This window comes from Coniophora puteana (genome assembly GCF_000271625.1).
Source record: "Coniophora puteana RWD-64-598 SS2 unplaced genomic scaffold CONPUscaffold_3, whole genome shotgun sequence".
Taxonomy (NCBI): domain Eukaryota; kingdom Fungi; phylum Basidiomycota; class Agaricomycetes; order Boletales; family Coniophoraceae; genus Coniophora; species Coniophora puteana.
In genome coordinates, this window is record NW_006913055.1 from 231,355 (window position 1) to 257,398 (window position 26,044).

The 26,044-nt window shown below is 53.9% G+C and overlaps 5 protein-coding genes across 5 annotated transcripts; 1 reads left to right on the forward strand and 4 right to left on the reverse strand.

The window, feature by feature from the left end:
* Positions 1-859: 859 nt before the first annotated feature.
* CONPUDRAFT_99172 (Isochorismatase hydrolase) lies at positions 860-2,449 on the reverse strand. The gene has a single exon (XM_007767402.1). The coding sequence runs from the start codon at positions 2,180-2,182 to the stop codon at positions 1,487-1,489; it is 696 nt and encodes a 231-aa protein (XP_007765592.1). The 5' UTR covers positions 2,183-2,449; the 3' UTR covers positions 860-1,486.
* Positions 2,450-3,125: 676 nt separating this feature from the next.
* CONPUDRAFT_80297 (glutaredoxin) lies at positions 3,126-4,642 on the reverse strand. Its single transcript, XM_007767269.1, has 4 exons — positions 4,309-4,642; positions 4,147-4,221; positions 3,760-4,087; positions 3,126-3,470 (listed from the first exon to the last, which is right to left on the reverse strand). Exons 1-4 carry the CDS (start codon positions 4,489-4,491, stop codon positions 3,307-3,309), a joined length of 750 nt encoding a protein of 249 aa, XP_007765459.1. The 5' UTR covers positions 4,492-4,642; the 3' UTR covers positions 3,126-3,306.
* Positions 4,643-14,469: 9,827 nt separating this feature from the next.
* On the forward strand, positions 14,470-14,822 carry CONPUDRAFT_150714 (uncharacterized protein; the record flags this gene model as incomplete). The annotated part of the gene is made up of 3 exons (XM_007767403.1): positions 14,470-14,556; positions 14,609-14,674; positions 14,715-14,822. 3 exons carry the CDS (start codon positions 14,470-14,472, stop codon positions 14,820-14,822), a joined length of 261 nt encoding a protein of 86 aa, XP_007765593.1.
* Positions 14,823-15,272: 450 nt separating this feature from the next.
* On the reverse strand, positions 15,273-18,167 carry CONPUDRAFT_162991 (uncharacterized protein). The gene is made up of 9 exons (XM_007767404.1): positions 18,070-18,167; positions 17,882-18,003; positions 17,740-17,825; positions 17,648-17,665; positions 17,412-17,515; positions 17,259-17,281; positions 17,157-17,198; positions 16,184-17,056; positions 15,273-16,127 (listed from the first exon to the last, which is right to left on the reverse strand). The coding sequence occupies exons 1-9, from the start codon at positions 18,088-18,090 to the stop codon at positions 15,695-15,697; spliced, it is 1,722 nt and encodes a 573-aa protein (XP_007765594.1). The 5' UTR covers positions 18,091-18,167; the 3' UTR covers positions 15,273-15,694.
* A 2,694-nt stretch (positions 18,168-20,861) lies between these two features.
* CONPUDRAFT_50216 (ornithine decarboxylase) lies at positions 20,862-22,414 on the reverse strand (the record flags this gene model as incomplete). The annotated part of the gene is made up of 3 exons (XM_007767098.1): positions 20,862-21,235; positions 21,316-22,071; positions 22,282-22,414. The coding sequence occupies 3 exons, from the start codon at positions 22,412-22,414 to the stop codon at positions 20,862-20,864; spliced, it is 1,263 nt and encodes a 420-aa protein (XP_007765288.1).
* Positions 22,415-26,044: the final 3,630 nt, after the last annotated feature.

Genomic DNA, 26,044 nt, shown 5'->3' on the forward strand with positions numbered 1-26,044 from the left:
TAGACAATCTCTCACATGGCTTTACAATTCGAGCTCGAACCTCACAGTGCCTTGCACGCGCGATTCGAGTTCTGCAGACCTCCGGTATAATTTACAAGAGCTCGTATATTAGTGTAATATCTCAGAATGCATGATAAGGTCAACCCTGTTCTGACAACGGCCACAGTGGTCGATTGTCCGGCCGCACTTTCTGTGATGTAGTACCCATGCCATCCCGTTGCCGGTATGGAGGGATGTGCGTCGCTCGTGTCAGCAATACCGTGCTTGTTCATGGTACGGTGGGAGGTCGACGTGGTGAAAGGGAAGGATGATGGGGCCTTGGACGAACGCAGAATAGTAGGATCAGAGCGATATGCTGTGCGACCTGGCCTCAAGGCAAACATGGACCCGCCTGCCAGACATCGTGGCAGTCGCCGTTCACGCCCCTCCGATTGAACTTCAGCAATAAATCGGATTCGTTATAGACTGTGTGATCCTCTAGCCCTTGTAGCTATCTTTCCGTCCCTGGAATGGAATATTTCGAAGCAGCCGCGGCTGCCTTCGTTCCACTTTTTACCTACAGCCGCCGCGTGTGTTAGCATCGCTAGGGATGCAGACGTTCTTTAAGTGTGCGCTAGCACGCCGACGCCTTGTCATATGGCATGGCTCACATAAGAAAGCAAATGAGAGGATCTTGAAGGATCACTATAAAGTCCTGAGTGAGCCCAGACATTGAAAGTTCAGCGACTCAAAGTCCCTGGAAGAGCGTTGTATAAAATCACTCACCGGCATCAATCAGAGTTTTACCATGATCGCTCAAGCATGCCTGCTGCTCTGGGGTTCAACGTTAACAGTGGGTTTCAGGCCCCAAAGTGATGGATTAAGTTATTGGAGTAACATTATGCGCCTGGGAGGGAAAGTGCACTAGTGTCGGGGTGAACCAAGGCCGTTGCGGCGATATGGTCCAGCATCGACCAACAAGCCAAATCATGAAACGGGTGTCCGAATTGCAATCGCGAGCAAACGTCCTCGAGAGCACGTACGTACATGGCCATAGCTAGCTATAAGTAGGTAGTCCGCAGATGGTCCGCAGCCCCAGTCGATACTAGGTGCTAGATGCTATGTACATACAAGCAAAGGAGTGTGTCCGTGACTGCTACGACATACTGTAGCTGCGCGAGATCGAGAAGGAGCATAAAAGAAATAGGAAGAGCGAGAGCGAGAGAGCGTGGAGACTCGGAAACGAGACGAGACGGTGAGAACGGTATACAACACATCTACAGTAAGGTACTGCGTAAGAGTAAGAGCGTCCTGGGTCTATGAGATAAATGAGTGTCAGGGAGTCATGTGAGTGAGTCCAGTCCGTTCCGAAGAACGCAAACCTCTATGTACTGTTGCTAGCGAAGCAGCACGCGTGGGGGCATGCACATACACTGGCACGAGCCGCATATGCATGCGCCGTAAGGCGAGAAGCGGGCGAGGGGTGGGATACCGCTGGACCTTCAGTCTACCGGTCGCGGTCCGCAAATAGCGCAGGCACGTCCCACATCTCGAGCACAACCGCGCCCTTATCCTCCAGCTCCTCCTCCACCTCTCTCACCACCATCTCCGCAGGCGTAACCCTCGCCCCCAACCGCCCAATCTTGCCGCTGTTCTCGACACACGCGTACTCCCTCCGATCGTACGTCCCGTGCGCACCGCGGATCAGGAACACCTCGTTCCCGCGCGCCAACGCAGCAGCGCACGTCGCGCGCACGCAAAAGTCCGTCTGGACGCCGACAACGATGATCTCCGCCTGGCGGGGCACGAGCCGCGCGAGCTGCGTGCCCGCGAACGCGCTCGGCGCGCGCTTGTCGACCACGTACTCCTCCGCGAGAGGCGCCAGGGCGGGCACAAACGCCCACCCGTCCGCGCCGGGCGCGTCCGCATCCCCGGGCTCGCCGCAGTGCCGTATGTGGATGATCCGCGGTGCCGGGTCTGCGCTCGGGGCGCGGGCGTGCCGCAGGACGCGCTCGATAGACGCACGGAGGGCCGCAGAGGCGGGTACGCCGCCGTTAGTTGGCGGACCGAGCGGTGCTTCCTGCGCGCCGAGAATGAGCAGGACGCGTTCGGGAACCTCGGAGAGCTCCTCGGGCGTTTGGGTACCTGCACGGTCGGGCGGGAATGGGTATGATGTGTGGCTGACTGGTGCTGCTGCCTCCATGGTGGGCAGGTGCGGATGAGGGATGGTTGATGACGTGACGATGACGGTAGGCAGTCTAATTGCCGAGGTTGATGAGAGTATCGATGTCAGGCGAGGGACACGATCCTATGTTATGGTGGTCAACCTCGCTCGTTTCCTTCGTCTAAACCTGACTATGCCCCGGAGCGAGTGTCGGAGGCGTGCAAGGGCACTGCAGGTGCAGTGTTCTCCCAGCAGATGATGGTTCTCCAGCCCTGGTGGGTCGTGAGTGAGAGGGCCCTAGAGTGAAAGCCTAGGATGCCACAGCGTGTGTTCTCCGTGAGTGGACGAGCAGAGTCGTCTGGATGGAAGAGAAAGAAGAAAGAAAGAGGGAGAAGGAGAAGGAGATCTCTCACTCCAAGCTTACACGCGCCGGTTAAGGGCAGAGAACTGACGGCATGTAAGCATGCCGTGTTTGTCTCTGTTGACACCTTCGGCCCGTAATCGCGTGACGTCAGACGTAAATGGCCTGCTGCGCCCGATCGCTTGGTCCGCGCGTGTTTTTCTCCCTTCCGTGCCCCGTGTCCCCCGCGCACTGGCTAACTGACGGAGCAGCGGGGATCAACACATATATTATCTTGTGCGTCGGTGTGAACCGGCCTTTCGTTGAGGACGGAGAGTCCCTTCACACTTGCGTGTTCAGTTCCCCAATGCCCGGGGTTGAGTAAGTATCGCCGGGCGGTGGAGTCTCACGTCTACACCGGCCCACCGGGTGTGAAGCCACCTGCAGTCATCATGGGCGGCAGAAGCTCAAACATACTCCAGCGGAGACATAAATTTTCAGAATCGTCTGATGTCGCCCCACATGTCGGGTCGCGTATCACAGGCAAGGTTCGCGAAGCGTATCACAAGCCCGTGTTGTTCAATCTTCTTCCTTCTTGTCTCCGGGCATCAATGAGTGCTTGCGCCGAATGAATAAAGGGAGGTTTGCTTCAAGCGGGTTTGAGATCCAGCTATACACATGTTACACGCATACATGCATACATGGACGACATGACACAAAGGCAGGGCATGAATGCATACTGGTAAATGACCAAAGACATCTAGATGACAACGTACACTCGCATATCGTTCTCCAGTAAGATGCCAACTGTGTCTCCACGGGTTTATGCGACGATCCCTTGCTTGAATACCTTCGTGAACTCCGACTCGTCACTCCCATCTTCATCCTTGGCCTCGAGCATCTCCTTGATCACGTCCAAGCCGCCGACAAATTCGCCGTTGACGATAAACTGGGGGAATGTCGGCCAGTTGTTTATGGCTTTGAGGCCTGTAAGTACGAGAAACCCGAGGATCAGTATCGAGAAAATGACGGGCAGCTGTCAAGCCAGAGTCATGAGGGGAACGTGGACTCCACGAAGGTAAGCCCGCCAGTTGTGCATCGTGCAATAGCTCTATATCCGCGGGACCCACAAAAGAAAACGTGGGCACCTGGAGTAGCGAGTGCTCGGAGAATGCGGAGCGCCAACACCACATCAAAACCCGAGTAGAACCAACCCGAAAACGCAGCAGGCAACCGCGCGATCGACGGAGAGCAAAGAAACAGATGAAAGTCTCACCCTGCCGTACGCTCTCGTCCTTCAGAATATCGAAGCTCCCAAACTCAATGCCCTCCTTCCTCAGAATCCCAACCGCGGTGCGCGAGAACCCGCACTGTGGCGCGTCCGGCGAGCCCTTCATGAACAGCACGACCGAATCCTTCTTCATCAGCGCCTGCATATACGCCGCCAGCTCTTCCTGCGTGCGCTCGCGCGGTGCCCCGGATGCGGTGATAGCAGCGCCAGAGGTGACCGACGAAGAAGAGGGAGGGGCGGAGAGATGGGTTGCGATGTCGGAGGTCAGCTTTTGGGCGTCGGCGCCTTCTATGCGCGAGAGGAGGGTGTGCCCCTATGATAGGTAGGTTAGGGAATGGGTAGTCGTAGAGGGATGGGAAAAGAGAAACGTACCCGAAGAATGATAAACGTCGGCACGGAGTTGACCTCAAAATCTTCCGTGATGTCTTGCTGCTCTTCGGCCTCGACCTTTGCACGAATATCACACGCGAATCAGCTCTAACTTCGCCCTGGCTCCCCAGGAGAAGCGCTGAGGAGTTATACGGAGTAACTCACCTGAAGAGCCAACATATTCGGATACTTCTTCGCGAGCTCGAACACGACCTCGTTCATCTGCTTGCATGGCTCCGCCCAGGGCGCCCAGAAGTTGATGAGCGAGACGCGCTGCAGGTCTGCGGCGAGCGACTCCTGGAAGTGCGCCGGCGAGGTGACATGCACGAGGTTCTGCGGTGCGGCCATCCTAGCTGTGCAAAGTCTCTAGTGTAGTGGTCTTTTCGTTGGAGGTTCTAGTAGATTGCTCAGGATAACTGGGTCTGAGGGTGCCTACGCAAGCTGAGCAAAAGTACGGGCAGGCGCGACGAAAGCTGAGAGCGAGGAAGGTGAGGATGGCCGAGGCCGAGAAGGTACTGGAAAGGTATCTGATTAGTCGGCGCTGACTGATCTTCAAGACGACTGGCGGGAGCAAATGGCGTTATTCGGCCCCGCTTCGGCCGTTCCCGATCCTCCGCCGAATCGCGTCCCGCTCCTCTACTTCCGCCTTCCATCCCTCGTCTGTACCCTTGGTCATTTGCATCACTTCAAGGCAACTCATAGTCAGAACACGGGTGACCCGCTCAAGGCACTCAGTCGTCTCCCTGTGCTTGAACTCTTAGGCCACCTCAATTCAGTGTCCGTTGTCAAGGACGCCATCGCTGACGGGCTCTCTGCCTCTTGTCGCGGTCCCGGCAGCGTTTCGTGAAACGGAGGCGGAGGGCCTTGAAGACGGTTTACTAAGATCTACAGGCTTTTATCCTCTATCGCTAAGTACCCAGGCCAGGAATGACGCGTCAACCTACGAGGCCTGACACGTCTACCTTGCATGTGTGCCAAATAACCCGCTTTCCCGACGCGTAATCTTGCCAGCACTCGAGAAGCTGCTAACGGCTATTTGCTGACTATTCCCGTCTCGTCTCTGCTTGGACGCGTATTCATTGGAAGAAGATACTTCTCCTTCAATTCTTTCTGATCCCTCCTTGCGTTCTCCTCAAAAGCCGGTTAGCGTACTGTCGAGCCCACGGATGGCGCATACACGCGCCAGGATGAAGGTTGCTCGCGGTCTTTGCAGTGCACCTCACTGGCGCCTCACCTCGCCGTGTATGGTGAATCGTTCACACTTACGACGCGTCAACTTGCTAGAAATGTCGAGGCGACTTTAACAAGTCTCACCAATGCCGTTGATTCTCGTTACTTCAATCACCAAGGTTGAGATGCTCTTCTTGCGCTCGTCGACCCTGTCTTCTATACTCAGTCTGACATGGCAATCCCACCCAATGTAAGCTAATGGGAGGCATATTTTGGCTCGCATTTATCCACTTTCGACCTCCCCGTACACCGGAAACTCAACTCTTCAATACCTGTGCTAGGCGGCGTTTTCCCGTCAAACGTCGGTACGTTCAACTTGACAAATCCAGGGAGAGCGCATTCACCCACTAGGTGCGCTTGCGGCTTGCAGCTCGCAGTATCTGCTCATCTGATCGACGCACTTGACACATAGAGCGGAACTCACTTTAGCGGGCCGTAGCGAGCGGGCCTTTTGGCAGAGTACATGGCAAGGTCTGCTCGCATCTGCACGCCGCACGCCGGGCAGGCTACTTGTCTGGTTCGACAGCTCATATGAGTCTGAAAGATACCTTGACTAAATCAGTCATTCCGGAGGTATCCCATCTTTCAGCCGGGAATGCTGTCTTTTTTCTCCGTGGCATATTCGCTGAAGGTGGAACGCAATTGGCGGGTTCCGCCATCCCTCCCTATTCTTAGCCTCTGGAAATGGGTCAATCAAGGTATCAGAACCTGGGTTCCCGCCCATGCCGAACGGTTTGGCCTATGCAGGATCACGCAAGCCGAGATCGCCTCGCGCTGAAAAACTTCTGTGTACGCTGTATGTATAGGTATGCTCGTCTTCGATACTCGCGCTCGTGCAGAAATCGGTTTTGCGCGCTCCCAGTATGACTACTCAAACACTGCTTTGTTTCTCAGCGATTGTACGTTCCTAATCGTAACACGTCTCTGAGATGACTTGCAAGCTGGTTCATCTGTAGAATAAAAAACAGCGTGTCTGATGCTACCTTCCCTGTGGGTCGTCGATTTCAGCCGCTGATCTCACTGAAAGGATGACTTTGGACATATTACAACACCGCGTGCCACTTTGCCCCATGCTTCTGGTTGGTTTCTCCGAGGGTCATCTTTCGGCATCTTAACTATGTGTCTCAGCTATGTTGGACAGTAAACCTCGTCTCGAACGAAGCCATGAAACCCGAACGACCATTTCGATCGTTCAATCGCTTTACAGAGCTGACATGCGGCTTTGCTCCGTTCCGTATCGAGAACTCATTACATCTTCTGCCGGCCTGCTCTCGAAACACAAGTATAGCCCAAGCGGCCGCCGCCTTCACCCTTTTTACTTGTCAACTGCTTTGTATGGAACGGGGAGCAGGGACAACGCTGAGTCGCTGAGTCAGTCTGAGCTTTTCGCGGACCTCTCATTCAATCTCGGCCAGGTCCGCACCTGCTTCAACTATTTTAGCGGCTCCGTGCGGCAGGTAGTCCGCCGAGACCTTGGTTAGGTGAAAATCTGTGGGCATGCCGCATGTTTTATCCAAAATCCGCCCCTTACTCGTGGCCTCCTTGCACCGTCTCGGTTCCATAGGTTTGGAACGACACAGAGCCCTTTTTGTCTTGGCCTAGTTTATGCTTTAGGTTTGTGCCGTTCGCTGGCCTAGCGGTTTTTTTCTCGCGAAGATGTGGAATCACTTGGCAGTGGTATGTCTACATCTTCCTCGTGCCCGGCGCGCGGTGGTGCACTCTAACTTTACTTATTCTCCGTTCAAGGGCGCTATTTTATCGCCTTAGATGGCCGCCAGCGACCTGCTGCTAATATGCGGCATGAGGTAAGCTAGGCCAACCTTTATGCCAATCTCCTGACTTAGCTTGTCGTTCATCGCTCTTTGGACCATGCTAGCTTCAGGTACCACTCCTGATTATCTCTTAGTTATCTTCAAGCTGTCGTCGTAGGCGGCCTTTCATGTGCAGGTCAGTCGCCGGCCCCGAGGAAATAAGAAAATCAAAGGCTGCATGCGTGCATCCTGTCCAGCGAAACGTTACCCGCTTAAAACAAACGTTCCGAAGTGCAAGGGCGGCTGAACACTCTAACCCCGGATTCTGTCATAACGGGGAGATTTTGCATTCCATCCAAGAATATGAGGACGCTCATCTCGGTGCCTAAGCCGATAATGACGGCCGCAGCGACTCCGCGCTTACGAGAACCAGAATGTAGTACTGGGTACGCTTTTGGCCCTGTCATGTTTTTTTTCACCTCACTAAGGATTCCGTAATTGCTAACCGTCACGGTGTCGGTGACGCAGCTCGTTCTTCTGCTCCCTAGGGGAATCGTGCTAGAACGTTGGCACTTTAACTCACACTTACAGACTTGGCTCAGGGCCATGCTAATTTTGTTTACGCCGAGCGAGCCCGATGGGAAACATCGGTGACGTTGACGGCCTGAGGTCACTCACGAAACCAAGGTCTTCATCTCATCACCGGAGCTATAATAGTTCGACTTCAATTCATAACTTCCTCGGGTACGCTAATTTTCTCGAAGGGCCCTTTCGAGGGCACCCCTAGGTGTCACACATACGGCGTAAACAGATGTGTCAGTCGATCAACAGTCAGTCGAACGTACACTGACTTCCTCGGGCCGGTGTATGTACGGCGTGTTTCATATTTTATTCATCCCTCAGGTACATCGTGCTACGCATTAGTAACGGCTTCTACTAAATGCCGATACCCATCTTCAACATCACCAGGGGAGTCTGATGTCTCGAAAAAAGCACTGTGAACGTTTTCCTGCGTAGCTTCGAGAGCGCTAATAGATTCACCATTTCGGTGTCGAGATTGGATGACATCCAAGTATCATTGAACACTTGGCGTCAAACTGTAACAACTTCCCGCGGCTTTAATTGAGCCCTTGCAAGATCTCGCAGGCACAGTAACCACGGTATCGTCGGGCCTCGGTCCCTGAGCCACTTCATTGATATGGATCAGACCAGTGCTCCACCCTCGTCTGGTTGCTGTTGGTGGTATTTCGAGCGCCTCTACGGTCCCATTTGACCCGTTCCGCTAGGTACGGGCCTTGTAACGTAGCAATCTACATGGACTCAGAGCACGGAGAGGTGCTAATTATGGATATCCCGACGGGGAGCACGTACTCTCGGTGCATCCTACGTAGGTGGTAATTGTCAATGACGTCGATACGCACATAGGTGTTCCGTTCAAATCCACCTTTCTGTTGCAATGTCACAAATATGTACCCAACATCCCGAAGGTATCGCAGCCACCGATTCCACGACGGATGACTGCCAGCGCCCCCACCAGTACCTTGGTCAATGGATCGCATAGATCCTAGGATTGCACCCCAACATACAAACCAGGTGTTACAACTCAGGTTCCTGGTTTGATTCCAAGGCTCACGTGGGTGCGTTCTACATTGTTGGGAAACGATCCTTGGACGTGTATAAGGAGGTAATATCATAAGGTTTTCCGTTACGATCATCATGCAGCCGTGCATTGTTTGATTGCCCCTGCAAACATCCTAAAACGGAATTCACCTTCACGTTTTTGTTTTACTCCCAGAAGGAAAGAAGATTATGTCGGTCCGAGGCTTCGAACTCGTCTTCACAACAAGCCCTCTGTGCTATAACGGGAACAAGAGTAAGAGCGAATTTTCATCAGACCCTTTATCGAAGCATCGTTATGTTAATCAGGAAGTTAATTATGATGACGGCAACCTTCATTGAGACCTGACGCGAAACCTTGCTCAACATAGCAAACACAAAGGCAATACCATCGACGACCCGCTTAGAGTTCATCGAGCCCCCGCGTCCGTTTGGTCAGAAGATCGCAGTACCTTGTTCCGATATGTGTGCTGTGAGATTATCCGTATCTCCTAGAGGTACGTAAATCACGGTTAGCGCAGTCGTGCGAGGACTTGTTGAGTAACCTTGATCCGTATTTTCCACTGTGCTCAAAGAGGATATCCTCTTGTTTTCAGGCTGAGAGTATGTGAGGCTAGCTCTTCCTAGAACATATTCCGTGATGGAACATCTGGCCTAACGTGGTTGACGGGGTCATAAAACTACTATTCGTTACATAGCTTTAATGTCCCACTTCTTACCTATCAAATCTAAGCAAACACGAGTGACCTTGTCAAATGTCCTCATGTCGTCTAGATATACAAAGGAACGATCGCCTCAGGAAGTATATGACACCCACGCTCATTGTCGGGCACCTTGATGTGCCTTTATCTGATTCGAAGCACATTGGTAGGTAAACAGATTGACGCGTACAAGCTAAGGTCAGATCCCAATCTCAGGCCGTAAACCTTCTCATCTTGTCACAGGGGATACATGTTCCTAGAGGGTATAGATGGCGTTGAAAGAACAGTCTTTGAATCGCAGCCCAGAACCTCACTCACCATATTTTCAAGATATACTAGATGCCCTCGTCAATTACATTTGAACGCGAGTTCAGGGATGCGACAGACCGACCGTCTCTGGTATTCAGGTACATGTCCCAAGAAAGGCTTGATGCACAAAGGTAGAACAAATCTGCCGCAACGATGCGCACGAGCTGATGCCATTCAAAACCTGACGTCGCTTGATGACGAATCTGCGGATTTATTAGGAGCGGGCTGATTGAAGGTGAAGTAGGTGGCCCACTAGGGGCCCGTTACGGCTATACGGGGCTCCAACGGATAGGGCTGATTTGAGGCTCGATATGCAACTGCGGCAGCAGAGTGGGTCCAGGGCTGGCTCAAGTTGAGATTATGCAAATCAGGTCCTCTCAGCTTCTCGAGGCCCGCCTCCACGCTTGGCACTTCCGAGGATTGAGAAACTAAATGTAATGCGAGAGGGTCCGAGTCGGCGGGGGTGTGAATCACAAGATTGAGCTGGTCGCCTCGAACGCGTGCCAGTTGGCGGTGACACCTCAACTGACACCCAACGCATACAACAATGCCGAAGTACAGATCTCCTTGGGTATAACTTCTTCGAACGAGCAAGGTATCAAAGTCTACGTAGCACGGGTGGGGTCGCCATAGAATGATCTATGGGGATGCATGTGTATCAACCGTCACCGCATAATAGAAAATGTTTGCGCACTTTTCTACATATGCTTGAGTGCGACTTGCGCGCATCAATACATGAACGTCAGGCTGAGCACACCTTTAGCGGTACCACAATTTGAACTTTTACAGCACATTATTGTGGTGAGACCTGATCTTTCATGAGTAATATCGTGCTTAGCGTGGGTGTGTGCATGCGTCCGACTCGACACACGACGTCACACGTCCGCTGTGTAGATCACCGCACGCGGTGTCGCCGCTATCGATGAGGGCAACGTTGGACAAAAAGCCGACAGATGTCAGTTGTCGAGGAAGTGGAAAAAGTTATTGGGCCTGGACCCACGCTTGATTTTGAGATGATGCTGCCAGCGGCTGCCAGGATAACCGACGTACACCGAGGTTCTCTCCTGGATTCACTGGGGTCGCATCTGATCGCACCCAAGATTCTCTCGCCGGGCTTCTCGGCAACTATAATGACAGGTAGTGACAGGTTGGTGACAATCGAAGGCAAGCGAAACTTTGATCAGTCGCCGAGGGAGCGGACTGTGTCAGAAGATGTCATCGACGGCCACATATACAGTGGAAGTATTGGAACCAACACAAAGCCAACGATGGCTGCGTGACTTCCCATACCAACGAAGAGAGATTACAGGTCCTGAGCTGTTGCACGATACTTCTGGTGCATAGGACAACCAACGTAGGAGCCTAGTACGGATGCGTTGAGGTGAACATATCAATGCGTGATCGTTGCAATCGCGTTTCAGTACCTGTATTGATGTGACTCTCAAGTGGAGGCGGCGAAGCGATTTCCGGACACACGCGAGAAAGTAGGGAAATCACACACACGTTCTTGTCCTCTTGATTCTCAATGCTACGTCTTGCTGTATATGCCTATCGCTCCTGCTCCGATATACCTAAAGAACTAGGGCGCGTCAAGGTGTCACCTTGGGAAGTTCTCCGGACTACACGTAATCCAGCCTCTGCTGGTGTTTTAGACTGATAAAGCCAGTCACGGTGTCAAGCGAGTGAAGTTGGATTAAATGATCAAGTTTGGTATCTTGGTTTGACTCCGGTATCTGCAATAATGTCGTAAACATCAAGCTCGGATTGAGGAACGCGGGGAGGGGAACGAGATCCGAAGTTAACCGTCCAATCACATGCTTGTTTGTTGCCCCTGTTTTGGACAAACGACGAATAGCACATTGCATCTTCGATCGGAAGACATCCATAAATAGAAAATGGGAGCCCCTGTCAAGTTCCTGGGATCAGTGACTTGCGAGTTAGCATCACGCGACTCCAACATGGTCATACATCCCCATCTTCCACAGCACCGAGCACATTGCTGCCTGCAGTGGCCTTCAGTGCAGCAACTTGACCCACTGGTCTCCTGATCATAGCCTATCATATGTCGCCGATGACCCCAAGCTACAGACAACATCGACATTAATATTGTCACCTCATGACGCATTCAGCACGAGGTGAGTTCTCTTGGATGATGACTGGCCGATAACAGTGACACACGGCGTATTCCCAGCCGAGGAACCTCCTTCAATTACCCATAGTGTGATAGGTTTTTGACAGAGAAGCAACCTCGACATCAAGCTTCTGCCGCCCAAGCATTGTGGGTGAAACTGCGTGGTGTGCTCGTCTCTGTGGTCAGGCATTGCTTTTTGGACTGTGTCTGATCGGGTACTCTGTTCGGTCCCTCGCGGGTGCCCGTGTTACGCCACTGCATCAGATGCCGCGCTGTTCATGAACATCTTACCCCCTGATGCGGGGCTAGCTTCTCCGGGTCGTTATCACGGCTTGGCATCTTTAGAGCCGCAGTTTACATCAACGTTTCACGTTCTCGTGGTCCACTTTACATATCTCAACGGCCGGCGCCCCTGTGAAAATAAGCACAAAAGAAGATGGGGATGGCGGGCTTTTGCGAAGCCACCAACACGCTAAACAAGCTTTCGACGGAAGATTTCCAAAAGCGGCCTCGACGCGAGATCGACTGGGTGAAATATCGATGCTGATTTTAGGCGTGCGCTAACGTCCTCATTGCATGTTTGTGGTGGTCTAGAGCAACCTCACCAACCACTAATCGGACGCTGCTGTTCCAATTCCCGGGACGTCACCGCGTCAACATCGAGGCTGCGCCGTGGTCCGAGTGAATGAACTAATATCCACCCCTGTCTGTCTTATTCTCTCAGTTAGGGCCTCTTCCACCGGCCCTCCCGGTGATCGCCTTCGTTCAACCCACGCATTGGCAGCTGCGACATTGTTGCCCTAGTGGCAGAGCTTCTATTGGGAAGATGTCGTCACCTGCCTGGCTCATCGCTCAAGCCCGTGCCAGCAACGTCGGACGTCACCTACCAGCCAGGTGCATGACAGACAATGTGCGCCGCGGACCGAACGTGCACATATGTAAGGTAGCCAACTAAGGTTTGTCGATCTGGCACATCCATTCACTTTCGTTTTTGTAGTGCGATGCAGGGTTAGTATAACCCTGATGATGCTTCTTCCGTCTTAGTTCACCAGATCGTCTGTCCTGCACCAGGTTAATGGCCGCTCACCAAACCCATGCCACAGGCTATTCCCCACGCCAAAAAGTCTTTGCCACCCCACGAATCACCGCCGACGACTTCGGATGCTGACCCTTCCTCGACTCGATCGGGCAATGCCGCTGGATTCTGACAAGCTTTCGTTCTGGCGCCTTGTGTTAGCATCTGGATCATACATTACCATCGAGAGGTGTGGATTCCATGTACAGCCGTCGGCGCTCGATATGACGATCGAGGATTGAGCTCAGTCCGTACGAATCAAGGGAACTTTACGACGGTCAGGGCGGCACCCACGCTCAAGCGTCTATCGCGGCCCGCTCGGTACTACCCCGGCATCATCCATCCATTCGTTGCGGCGAGCGATGAGCGTCTCATGTTTTCAAGCATGAGTACACGCAGATCTTCATGTTGTCGTGCTTATGTAGACCTGTACGCTGCGCTCTATATCTGTGTGCACGCACTAAATCCCTCACTTTCTCAGAATTATTGTCCTCCTATAGCCTTCTCATGCGCTGTTCTGAGAATACTCGTCGTGAGGGACCCGGAAACGGATGTAATACCGCCAAAGTCCGTGTCGACAAACTCACTTCGCCTCTCCCCCGCTCGAATCTCGCATCTCGATTTTGGCTGGCTGGCTTCTCTTTGTGCCGATGCACACACATATTTATCTCAACGTTTATCTCTTCTCGCACACGTTTTCTGATCATCGCGTTCCCCGGACAGAAGGAGGGTCCCGCAATGCGAAATCGCCGAGGGCAACTTTACCAGCAGTTATTCATTCAAGCAATCAACTCTACAGGGTTGCCTATTCATTTATTCCCATCGTCTCCTCGTTCTCCTCGCCCTCGTTTCCTTCGTCCCTCGGCCACGTTCCTGAGTCCAAGAGCCTCCGTACTCCACACCACTGGATATCCCATTCAAGTTGTATTGAACATGCACATTTGGGGGTGTATTTCTGGAGCCGAAAATATAATGTACATGTCAAACCTAGAGGCCCACCCTTGCTGTTTGGAACAATTGTTAAATTCCTGTTAATATCGAGTGGAGACACAAGGCTCTGCGCAAACACCACTGACTCCAACGGATCTTGCAAGGGATTGAATTGGTTCGCTGGGTGCCTGTATTTTGTATGGAAATCCTTCTACCGTCGGGCGTAGTAAGACTGTAGTTATCAAAGTACAGTGCCCCTCTCTTCTGAACGTTCAATGCACACCGGAGACGCTCGGTGTGAGCCATCGCAGACCGCTGCGGTGCTGCGCGAGTCGCCGCTGGATTGACAGCTTCCCCTGACGCAGGCGGTATCGAGCACTGCCTGTCCTACAAAGTTCCGAACGTAACTTACGAAGTAATAGACCAATAATCAAGTCGACCAGTGATGATCATGCAACGTACCCCAAAATAAACCCATATCCACGCTCTCAGGCCTATCGTGCTTCAGACTTTCCTTACAGCACCAGAACTCAGCGTCACCAATACGACAACCGTGTTCATTACTTTTTAGGTTCAGGTTTCATGATCACGATCGTGATGATCACCCGACAACCGGCATTTACGTCGCCGTACTGTACACACACCGACACTTGGCTGCCACCTGCTAGAGTGCGCGGCCTCGCCTGCCCGTGCCTTCAAGCCTACACAACTTTCTTTCAAGCGTGTGTGCCACAGTGCTGCCCCGGCGGTGGCGTGCGGCGCGAGCTCACTTCGTCCGGCGGTCAAGGTGGGTTTGATCTCGCTTCGCTTACCAAGAAGACGCTCAGCTGATCGACCCGCCTGACGACGAACCTCAGGCGCTGATGGCGAGGCCAGCAGGCCAGCGGTGCACTCTTGAGCTGGGCGCGATAGGCGTCGGTGCACCGAGTGCATAGTATGATAGCTATGAGTGTTGCTTACAAAGATGATGGATGGATGACTCGGTGCCCTCAGGCACGTCACCTGCGCGCCGCCGGTACTTGTTCGCGCTCACGGTCCGAGTCGTCACAATGATAAGCGTATCGAAATGGCAGTTGATTGTTTCCTTCGTGAGCATGGTGTTTGTGGGATCTTCTTTCAAGTCGGTGTGGATTGGACGGAAAACCGAGCTCGACTATGTGTGGGACATATGTTACATATCGGGGGTTCACCTTCATCTTTGTACGTTACTTATTGACTTAAGATGTCAGGAAAGAGACTGCTTAACTACAAGGCAGGCACGCTATGGTGTCAACGAGCGGTCAACTGACGACTCGCCGCTCGACGGGCGCCGAATTACAGCCCGAAACGATTGAACAAGACCAGCACTCTTTAGCTGAAATTCACACACGAGGTATAATTGAGGTATTATGAATGCGACATGTGAACGGAATTGCATCGTATTGCAATGTATACTGGTACTAGTTAGTGGATGACGTCGAAAGGCGAAGTGGATAACGATAAAGTAAATTTGACATGGTCCTAACCTATGTGGTGTGTGTATGTATGCGCAATGTACAGTACAGATGCAGAACGAGAACAATGCACGAGACGAGAGATGAAACAAAAACATAGAACATGAGATGACAATGACAATGACAGGCCAGCGGTAATGGAGGTATCCAAAGCGTGAATCATAGAACGTAGCGTAGGGTTGAAGCTGAATTAACGGACTATGAACAATGCAACCGTGTAAATGGTGGATTATGCGACGACGAAGGGAACGAAGTCGAGAACGAGTAAGAAACGGAAAAGGTAAAGGATCGCAAGGCTAGCAAGATTGCCTTGCTTACCAAGGCCTCATAGGCCCCCGTTCCTGCGGGCTTTCGTCACAGGATGCGCGGCACGCGCTCACCGAGACATTGCTCAGGATGTGCAGCCCTGATTCAACGCGGTCCTTAGCTACATGGGCTGGGTAACTAGCCGAACCATGAGCATAAGACGAATAGGACGGTCGGCGGTCATGGGAGGATGCGACACCGCCAGAGCTCGTCGACGAGCCCGAGGCGCGATGCACGAGCGTCGGCGGGGGCGGGAGATCGGCGCTCCGTGGAGTGGCGGGCGAAACGGGCGAGATACCACCTGCGGACGAGTCCTCGTGTGATGAAGGGGATGCACGAAGGTAGGTGTTGTCGCGGTGTGAAGGCGGGTAGGGATAATGCTGGTGTGAGTACGACGATGTCGTCGGACGTGGCCAGGCCGATGCACTCGTTTGAGGCGACCTAAATCAAAGTTTCGATGAACACTCTTCAGCAACCGTTATAACAAGGTCTCATACCTGTATTGTGGGACGGACAACCGCCGCTGCCGCGAGCTGTACTCCCGCTCTCTCGACCTCTCCCGCTCCCGCTCTCTTTCGTACTCCCTGTCTCGCTCGCGGTCAGACACTGACATCTCCACATCTCGCTCTTCGTCCGCCGCCTTCAGCCTCTGCAGCACCCTCGCCGAATCATGCGTCGAAATACCACGCAGATCCTCAAGGGCCGAAATCGGAGGTAACGCATACCCAGCCTTCCCAGCGTCCCCACCTGCCATGACCACTCTCGCATTGCGTGAGGCCTTCAACGGCCCATCACCTCTCAGCGGCGGCAACACAATCTCCTCGCCGGGGAAACGATCTGACCGCCCGTCCCGATCGCTCAGCGCCAACGCAGGAATATCAAGTGCGAGCGACGGATCGCTCGAAATCGACCTTTTCCTCGAGCTGCTCGGGTACGGCGAGTACCGCGATCTTGGCGTTGTCGACAACGGCGGGCCCGGAATCGGGAGCTGCGACATTGTACGCTCACGTTCCCGTGGAGAGCGCTCGCGAGACATGTGGTCGTATGATGGGTGGTGCTGCAGGTGATGGTGCTGCGGGTAGGAAGAGGGCGCAGCGTTGTGGTAGCTGTTGCTGACGCTGACGGTCCGTCCGTGATACGGATCGCGATACGCCGTGGGCGAGGCATACGCCTGGGCTGGAGAATAGTGCGGGAGGCGCATGAGGTTTGGGCTGGGTCCTGCACCAGGCAAGGGTGCACCGAGGGGTGCCGACGAGGGCGTAGCGGCAGGCTGCGTGGCAGGACGCCGTGCTCGCCGGCGGGTGGAGGAGACGACAACCTGACCATACCCGGGCTGCTCAGGAGTCATGCATGTGCTGGGGAAGGTTGGTCTACAGGATGAAAAAAAGGAAGCTAGGTCAGAACTAATTTTATGATTATTTCCAAATGCATCCTCGGGGTCGAGGAAGCTGTGGTGTGGTTAACACGTACCCAAAGAGGGGGACGAGATCATCGCGGATAGGATAAGCCACACTGGATTAGAGAAAGGTTAGGTAAAGCTGTATAGTGGCGTAAATACGAAGCGTGACTAACCGGCGAGACAGCCTCATGGCGACCTGCGTGCAGAAAACAAAAACAGGGGGCGTTAGTACCCGCAGAACAATTCCATCAAAATTCGAAGAATGGCAGAGCAGGCGTAAAACGGGTGGACCCGACAATAAGAAACGAAAGGGGGGCTGAACTGACCTCATATGGCATCCACGTTCCTTGAATCTTGAGGTAGCCGCCGCGCACACGGCGGACGACTTTTGCAAGATCCGGCTCCGAATCGATCATCTTGACAATGTCGGCTGCGAGAATGGAGCGCGAGGGGGTAATTACACAGCAGCAGTTGCGGCAGAGTGGTGCAGGAAGCGCGCATAGGAGCAAAGGAGCTGATCAGCCGGGGATACGGCACGGGGTTGAAACATGCAGTTACACACCTTTGGAGTTGCCGAGCGCTACGGAGCACAGGACAAAAGGCCGTCAGTTAGAGGGGTGGGCGATGGAGTAAAATGGGTGAGTATATGCGTACCTTTCCAGATGCCTGTCCAGAGGATGTAGCCATCGTCGATGTCCATCATGATCCACTGGCCATTGAGAGGGTACTCGTAGACGGGACTTTATACGGTGATAAGCGAGATAATTAACTGAGATCGACGAATAGGATGTCTTACATGTATCCTCTGGGATCGTTACTGGTGATGTAGCGGCCCTTGGTGACCTGGTGGGTGGGGCTGGCATAGGGCCTGAATCGCGGACCAGCCGACGAGGTGGAGGGAGGGGAGGGAAGGGAGTCCTGGGAGAGGCGGAGGTAAGGACGGGGGAAGACGAAGTATGACGTCGGCGGGGACGATGGACATACCTGGAGCATGCCCGAAGCCATGCGTGGCAATGATTATCGATTAAGAGTATGTGTGGGGAGAGAAGGAGAATATAGAACGGCCACGGGAGAGATTGAGCGTATGACGGGAGGGTAGGAATCGATGACGGATCGCTGGATTATGGGCTTATGTACGCCGCCGGAGCGAGGGTGGCCTTCCTCGGAGGAGACGAAAATGTTTTTGTCGGGGAGGAGTGCGAGAGGAGGCTGCGTGTCTACGGAGGGGCAAATATAGAAGGCTACGAAATGATGAGATGAATCTGATTTGCTCGACACGTCGTCGAGGGCCATGTTTTACACAATCCGACACAATATTCCTCCGGATGTCCTGGTCTTACCTTTTCGGGCAGTCAGACCCCGTGTCTCGTCACTCGGTCTCCATGAGTCCGAACTGCCAATCGAACAAGGCACCGGTTCGCCGAGGATTCGCGATCTCTTCTCGGCACCGGCAGTACAAGATCCAAGATCACGATCAGGGTCGCCGCCATCCAAACAAACTTCGCGGGGCCAGATTTAGCCTTTCCACCACGCCGCAAAAATTCCTCGACAAGCTCAATTTTCCCACCTTCAAATCACCACTTCGCTCCGTTCTCGCTCTTTCTTCCCATGTTCATATACCTTGTCTATTCACCGAACACGGAATTCTCATTGCCTTTCCAGCCTTCTGGCTACCCATCCTGCACCATCCAAACAAATCCAACCATTCAGCCCCCCAGACGCTCAGCGATGCGAAGACGTCGTTAGTGATTCTGTGCCTTGACGACTCCACACGCCTTCTCCAGTGTTTAGTGCATCCGCGAGCTGCTTTCGGTAAATGTATGCGAGAAAGCGCCCGCCGCTCCCCGCGCGCCCCCAATCCAGAAACAGAGGGCGGCGGCGGTTCGGAGATCCACTTCCCTCGCCCGATCGCTCACTGCAACCGGGGAAGGGCGACCCAGCGTCGACTGTATGAATTCATCCTCGACTCCGGTCTCGCGCACGCGCCTCAGGGCAGCAAAGCCATCCCGTGCCACACACAACCCGTGCCGCACATGCATATCAGAGCGTAACAGACGCCCGGCATCTTCCATTTTTTTATGTACTATGGGAGATTCTATCTCCCTTGGTGCACCAGGCAATTGTGCGGGTGCGTCGTCCCGTACACCCCGGTAACATATGTACACGAACCAACAGTTCACTTACGCCCGGACCCTCGCACGAGGGGCGCCGCACCACGCCGTCCTGTGTAGCGCACTGCTCACCCGAGGCGATGGGTGTATGTGCGTTCGCAATTTCTCGTATCATCACATCAGCCCATCGCTTCGGACGCGGGGTGGCAGCCCCGTTCGCTGCTCTGTTCGCCGTGTTGCCCGCCCCACATGATGCAATGTCGTGCGTGCTTGATGAAATGCGTGATACGTGGTACAGCGCGATACATTGACAGAGTTGGCAGCCAACCACCGAGCACTGACCCAAGCACTACCGATCACCTGTCAAAAACATTGATCGAGCGTCGGGCGCGTCAGAACAAGTAAGCAATAGGAAGGTACGTCGATGTGCCCTCGCTGGCTGTGACGAAGCCCGGCCGCGCCGCGCCTCGCCCATGTGCGTTCGAAGCCACAGCGCCGCCGTGCGCACCGACAAGCGCAGGAAAAAAGGAACAAGAGAAGATAAGAAGAAACATTCGGTGTTCTGCGCACGCTTGCATTACATATGTGAAGAAGAAGCACATACTAACACATGCGCCGCTGTCGCGTCGTCGTCTGTTGGAAAGACAAGTCGCCCCTGGGGAAAGGTTTGTCCCGCGCCGTCCCTTCCTTTCCTTCTCCCTTCCTGAAACCGCTACTCTGCGCAACGATCGCTTTGACTGAACTCTGAAACAAGATGGGGCCAGGGACCAGGCAACGACAGAACCAGACGACGACGCCAGACGCCAGAACTAATTCTGATCCGATAAAACACCCGCGGCTAGCTGCTAAACATTGTTGAGCGGGCCGGCCCCGGGGAGCAAACAGAACAAACAGACAGATAAACACAAAACGCGCGCTTGGCTTGCCAAGCGGGTCACCCGGTCACACCTAGGCTCGCGCGAAAACCCTTTGAGGAGAATTGAGAACCCCGCGCTACGGACGGTCCCCGAGCTCGTGGTTCTAGGATTGCATCTATCCTTTTACGGCGATGCATTACCTCATCAGGATTGCTCTGCCCTGAGTCTGAGTCTGTCAACAGGGCAACAGGATTCTCAGATGGATGTGACACGAGGGAAAACAGAACCATCACCCTGTCGATCAGCGTCGACCCGAATCGTCCACTTCTGGCTCTTCGCTTCACTTCGTCACTCCTCCGTCGGACCCCGGCTCGCGGTGGCAGTACAGCGACCCCTTACTCTCGGTACCGAGCCTCGGGGTTCTCCCAGCCTATCCGCCTGTCCGCCTCGTCTCGCGGGTCGCCTGACCCTATCCGCAGTTGATCCATCATACAGTTCTCTGCCTCAATGATTACTCCGGGACCCCTCCGAGCTTCCATCGTCCACGGCTCACGGCTCGGCCTCCAGGGCGCAGCCTCGTTCTCGTTCTCGTCGACGGACGTACAATAGACACAACAAGCTTTCCGTTCACGAGGTCGTGATTGTAAACGCCCGTCTCGATTCGTCATCCGTCCAAATCCTAAATTTACGTTCGTACGTCGTCCATGCGTCCGTTTGTCCAAGGGCGTCTCTCGCCCACGCTATCTATCGTAGCACACTCCTCTCCTCCGGTTCCCCTCTCCTCTCAAGCTCAACCATCTATTTCGCATCACACGCTCTCCCCGATCTCGTGCGCAAAGCGCCGCAACACCGCTCTGACCTCCTCCCCGGCGGCCCCAGTTCCGCTCGTGTAAATCACATCGCTGAGCTCGAACCCATTAAACTGGCTCGCAGCGCAGATCGTGTACGCGCCCATGTTATCGAAGCCCAGCCAATCGCCCACGCGAAGGGCGGCGGGCAGCTCCACCACCTTGCACACGCAGTCGATCGAGTCGCACGTCGGCCCCCAGACGCTGCTCAGCGCAAGTGCCTCCGACGCAGGGCAATGGAAAGATCCGCCCATGGAGAGCACGTATGGGTGGACGGTCTGATGGTCGAACATGACACAGTTAAAGGCGCCATAGACACCGTCATTGATGTAGTCTGTTGGAATCAGAGAGAGAAATATGTAAGCTCAGTTTCCGAGGTCATCGCCAGGAACAGAGATAAGGCAAGGCACTCACACATCACTGAGGGTTGTTGCTCTTCGGCCTCTTGCGAGGGTGGTGGGGTAGGTGCCTGGGCTTGGACATCAGCCGAGGCCGCCGCACGCCGGGCGATGATGTTCGCAGCGAGGCTGAACGCCCTAGAAACGTAGAAGCGTCCAGGCTCTGCAATAATGCTAATATCGTCCCGGCAGGGGAAATATTCGTCAATCGCTTCAGTGAGGACAACAGCGGCACGCTCAAATAGAGCGTCCTCGAAACCACCGCCGACGTCCAAGAGGGTGAAGTGATATCCCGCCTCCTCTGCCATCGCAAACACGTCGCGCGCACGGCGGATCGCGTCCGCATAGATCGTCGGATCATAGCACCCGCTTCCGACATGGAAGCTGACGCCGACCACGTTCAGCCCAAGCTCCTTCGCCTTCGCAAGCAGGCTCGGCACCACCTCGAGGGGTGCACCAAACTTGATGCCAAAACGACAGATGCTCTTCGAGTCGTCCGCAAGGATGCGCACGATGAGCTTCGCGCCGGGGTGGATGCGCGCGATCTTGTGCAGCTCATCCGCGTTATCGAATGTCATCTTGTCAACACCCGCCCGCGCGGCGCTCCGGATGAACGACGCAGCTTTGCACGGGTTCGCAAATACGATGCGCGAGGGGTCAATCCCGCCGATGCTGAGCACGTGCGAGATCTCGCCGTTTGAGGCGCAGTCAAAGCCAGCGCCGAGGGCCGCGAGGAGGCGCAGCACGTACGGATCCGGGTTGCATTTCACGGCTATGGTTCGCAATCACGCGTTCGGACGGGCGCAGCAGGAACCGGGAACCGAGTCGAGGCATGAGGTGAGACACGAGACGTGACGACCGAGTCCGAGACACGCGAGAGGCGGAGCAAAAACAGAACAAACGACCGGAAGGGTAAAGGCACACAGATATAGTCCATGAGAATGGTGTAGTTGCAAAAGGAGGAAAGCTGGAAGGGACATACCGTAGTGAGGCTCGATCTCGGGCAACCACTTGCGCCAACGCTCGTGCTGTCTGTACACCTGACTGAGGTCCGCGACGAAGAAGGCCCTCTCCGCGTCGGGCGTATTGGCGGCGGCCAGCCTGGAGGCGTTCATGACACCGTTCCGAAGGTGGAGCTCGGGATGTCCTCGGAGGACCGGCGAGAGCGTGGAAAATATCTCGTTGTTCTGCTCGTCTGTCTCGCTGGTGCTGGTACCGGGGGAAGAGTCGAGGGTCAGCGTGGCCGCCGATGTGGGTAAGACTTCGTTATAGACATCCTTGCCATTCGCCCCGAGGGTGAATGTGGTGATGTCAATGGATTCGATGGTGGAAGGAGGGAGAACTTCCGTTTGTGCCATTTGTGGCGAGGGCGGGTCTTCTTTCAAGTCTATAGTGGTCGAGGGTGGAAAGGTGTGGGGTGGGATGGGTATCCGAAGAGAGTTCTAGAGTTCGATGGTCGGACCTGCTTAGAGCTGGAAGCTTCGGTTTACCGACTAGAGCCGCGCCGGTGATCCCCCGGCGGGTTAGTTCGGTAGGAAGGTCCTTTTCAGTCAGAAACTGTCCTCGCTGCTGGGCGAGGAGGGAGAGCGATAGAGTTTAAGAAAGAAATAGAAATAAAGATAGATGGACAGAGAGTAATATCCGCGATGCAAGGATGCGTGTCAAGGAGGTTCGCCTAGGGGAGAGACGTTGAGATGGTGCACAGCAAATTAAGCAGGTACTTTATGTGACTCACCACGGACGGACACCCACCTATGATGGCGGACGAAGTTGTCAGCGAACAGCGAAAGAGCGCATATAACGGCAGAAGAGACGCACTCGAGGGTCAAGAGCCGGAGATCACTGTTCCTCTTTTGATCAGAAATTGTGTCAATGGGGCTCCCTGCGGTCGCTCGATCGACGCCGACAGAGAGGATATGCGATTTGCTGGGCTTCTAAGAGCGCTAACGGATTCGAGAGCGATCTTTTGGCGTCTGGCTTGAGACTCGAGGGGTGGTGGTGGACGACAGAGAGGACGGCGAGGGGCGGTTCGTCTGTTGACTGTTGACGTTGAAAATTTGGACTGATCGATGAGTTTGGTTGTCATTACCTCATTGGGCCCCTGTTTGGACTTGTATGCTCGAGGGGATTGGCGGGTTGCGCTCCGATGCTGCACGTGGCGGCACAGCATGCGGCAAGAACCTCGCGGGAGAACTTCAAGTTCAACGGCCACTTGGCGGGGACAACGGACAGCTGCTACTGGCTCGCCATCGCTTCGAAGGAGAGAGACTTTGAAAGAGGAGCATCTCCACGAACCTCGAGAACAGACTTCGCTGATCTCGGGTGTTCGACGTCGACAGATGCTCATCTCCGCTAGACGAATAGGAAATCGTGGCGCCAGACACATGTTTGGATGACCAAAAACTAGGTTAGGAAGGCCGGAGCGTGGTGCCTTCGTCCGCCGTTCATGTTAAAACACGCTGAGACTACCTCAGCGTGGCACATGTGGCGCGCTAAAGTCTCCTAAGACGTTTAGCATCTCTTCGGACTCCATCCTAGAAAGAACCGATATCCATGAGTCAGAAAGCGTAAGTCAACTTCATCCCAAGTCGATGGATCTCTTTGAGGCGAGCTGCTTACTTGTTGCTGGACATTCTCCCTGTCCAGACAGGTTCTCTGCGCCTATGCGGAGACCTTCGCCGTGACGTCCAAAATGCAAACTCATATGCACTGTGAATACGTCTTGCACGTACCACCCGCATCTTGCCGCTCCGTGAGACCGCTGACCGGAAGAGTGCTCTTCTGTACAAAATCTCCGCCTCGGAGCAAAGAATCAAGCACAGGACTGTTTATCTAAAAACATACAAGGGTTCCTGGGCATACCCTGGCTTCGTTCTTCGGCTTCACCCATCGTTCATTAAGTTCATTGATCTCGACCTCGTAACGACTAAATGGGCCCCACGTTCCCGAAGATTCGATCCTCAATCCCTAAGTCGTCTGTCGCCCGTTTCTCGCGCTGGCGCATGTTTTATTGCAGCACGCGCACCAAATGGATCCAGTATGACGTTGCACAAGGCTGGAAATGTCCGGTCGGTGCATGTCGTGCCCCGCGCCGTGGGGAAATACAGCACACAAAAATACTCACCCCATGCTGGCATCTACTCTTTGCCCAATTTGCATCACCACCTGAGCGGTGATAGTCGCTAGTCAAAAAGCGCGTGATTGTTGAGCCTTGTGGGTGCTCCCCTGCGTGCATACGACAAGACGAGGATGATGGCACACGTAAACATGCGTGAATGCACACATGTTTATTTTCTATTTAGGTGTCCTTTCTTGAAGGACCAGGATCATCAACCGCTGCCGAGTGAAGAAAGTTCTTCCCTCGGTTGAGAGATGCAGTATCAACAGGCACACGTTGTTTCACGTTTAGGACACGGAAGTTCTTCTTTCCTGTTATGTTCCTGCGCGGCTGATTGCTCCGCGTTTTCCGTGTCAGAAAGTCGCGCAGAGAAATCCTCGGAGGCTACATCCCCGTCCTGTCACCAGCAGCACGATCTGAGTCGAGACAGAGTTGTCCGACCTGTTTGTGAGCTAGTTGAATATATGGCGGTTTCTCCTGTATGCTTCATGGTCGTCAACAGCGCTACCTTACAAAAAGGGTGTAGGTGCCGTAAAGATGTTCCCCGTCTTTTTAATTCAGTTCTCGTGGAGACCCCGCCAAAGCTTCAGGAATTTTAACCCTGCTATAGAAAGTTCCATAGCTAAGCTCTATGTCATTGATCGATCGATCATTATCCGAGAAAAACCTTTTGGCATGGAGCTTCCCCAAGGTTCAGACTCTTCGCGGGAAGGTTTGGGTTCACAGCGCCCACTATGGTGGTAGGACGTGCTGTATGTATGAAATCATCATGTCAGCAATGTGCCAGCTCCTTTCATTCCCCTTCATGCTCCCCTATACGTTGTGCTGTACGGCTTCTTCCAGGATCACAGGCAGTTCGCATCGCTCATCTTACTGTCACATTGCATATGGAGACTGTGCAGTCATTGGTGAACCTTGTGCATAATGAGATCTGACAGCTCAGCCGGGCCGCAGTAACTTGCGCCAAGATGCCGAGGAAACGGGAGTAGGAGGTGATCACGCAGAAGAGGTCATGCATTCCTAGATCTTACTTTGTACATACTAGCGTGGATGACTTGGGCTTGCGCCCCGACCCGACTCTCGGTGCGCTTGTAACAAGGTTTCACGGACGGAAGTTCATCTCCTCGCACGATAGACACGTACATTTGCCCTCGCGAGGAACGGGGCTAAAAAAGGGACTGATCGCTAACGGCCATGATGTTATTTCACCGAAGACTTGAATATTTTTCCAGATCAGTATCGTCATACCCTGCTATTGAATCATAAACGCCGGAATAGTCCGTCTGTGCGGACACGAACGCCGACTCCGCTTGTTAATAAGCATGTATACCCTGCCCTTAGCTTACTGAGACATGAAAGCGATTGAAAGAAACTTTGGCGCTCAACCTGTGGGGTGACAGTATGAGAACGGAGACACCGAGGGGCGGACTGTGCATTGTGCAGCCTCGCAGGTCCAATATAGTTCATACGACAAATTCGATCGGCCGTCGAACTCGATGAGGAAGTACTCACATGTTTAGCGGCTCTGCGTTGTGATTACCCCTTTGGCGTCCCTGATCAAATGTGCCCAAGTTCAGGGTCGTGACAAGCACAGAAAGTAGTGAGCCACGATCGTTCCGAGTAGGAC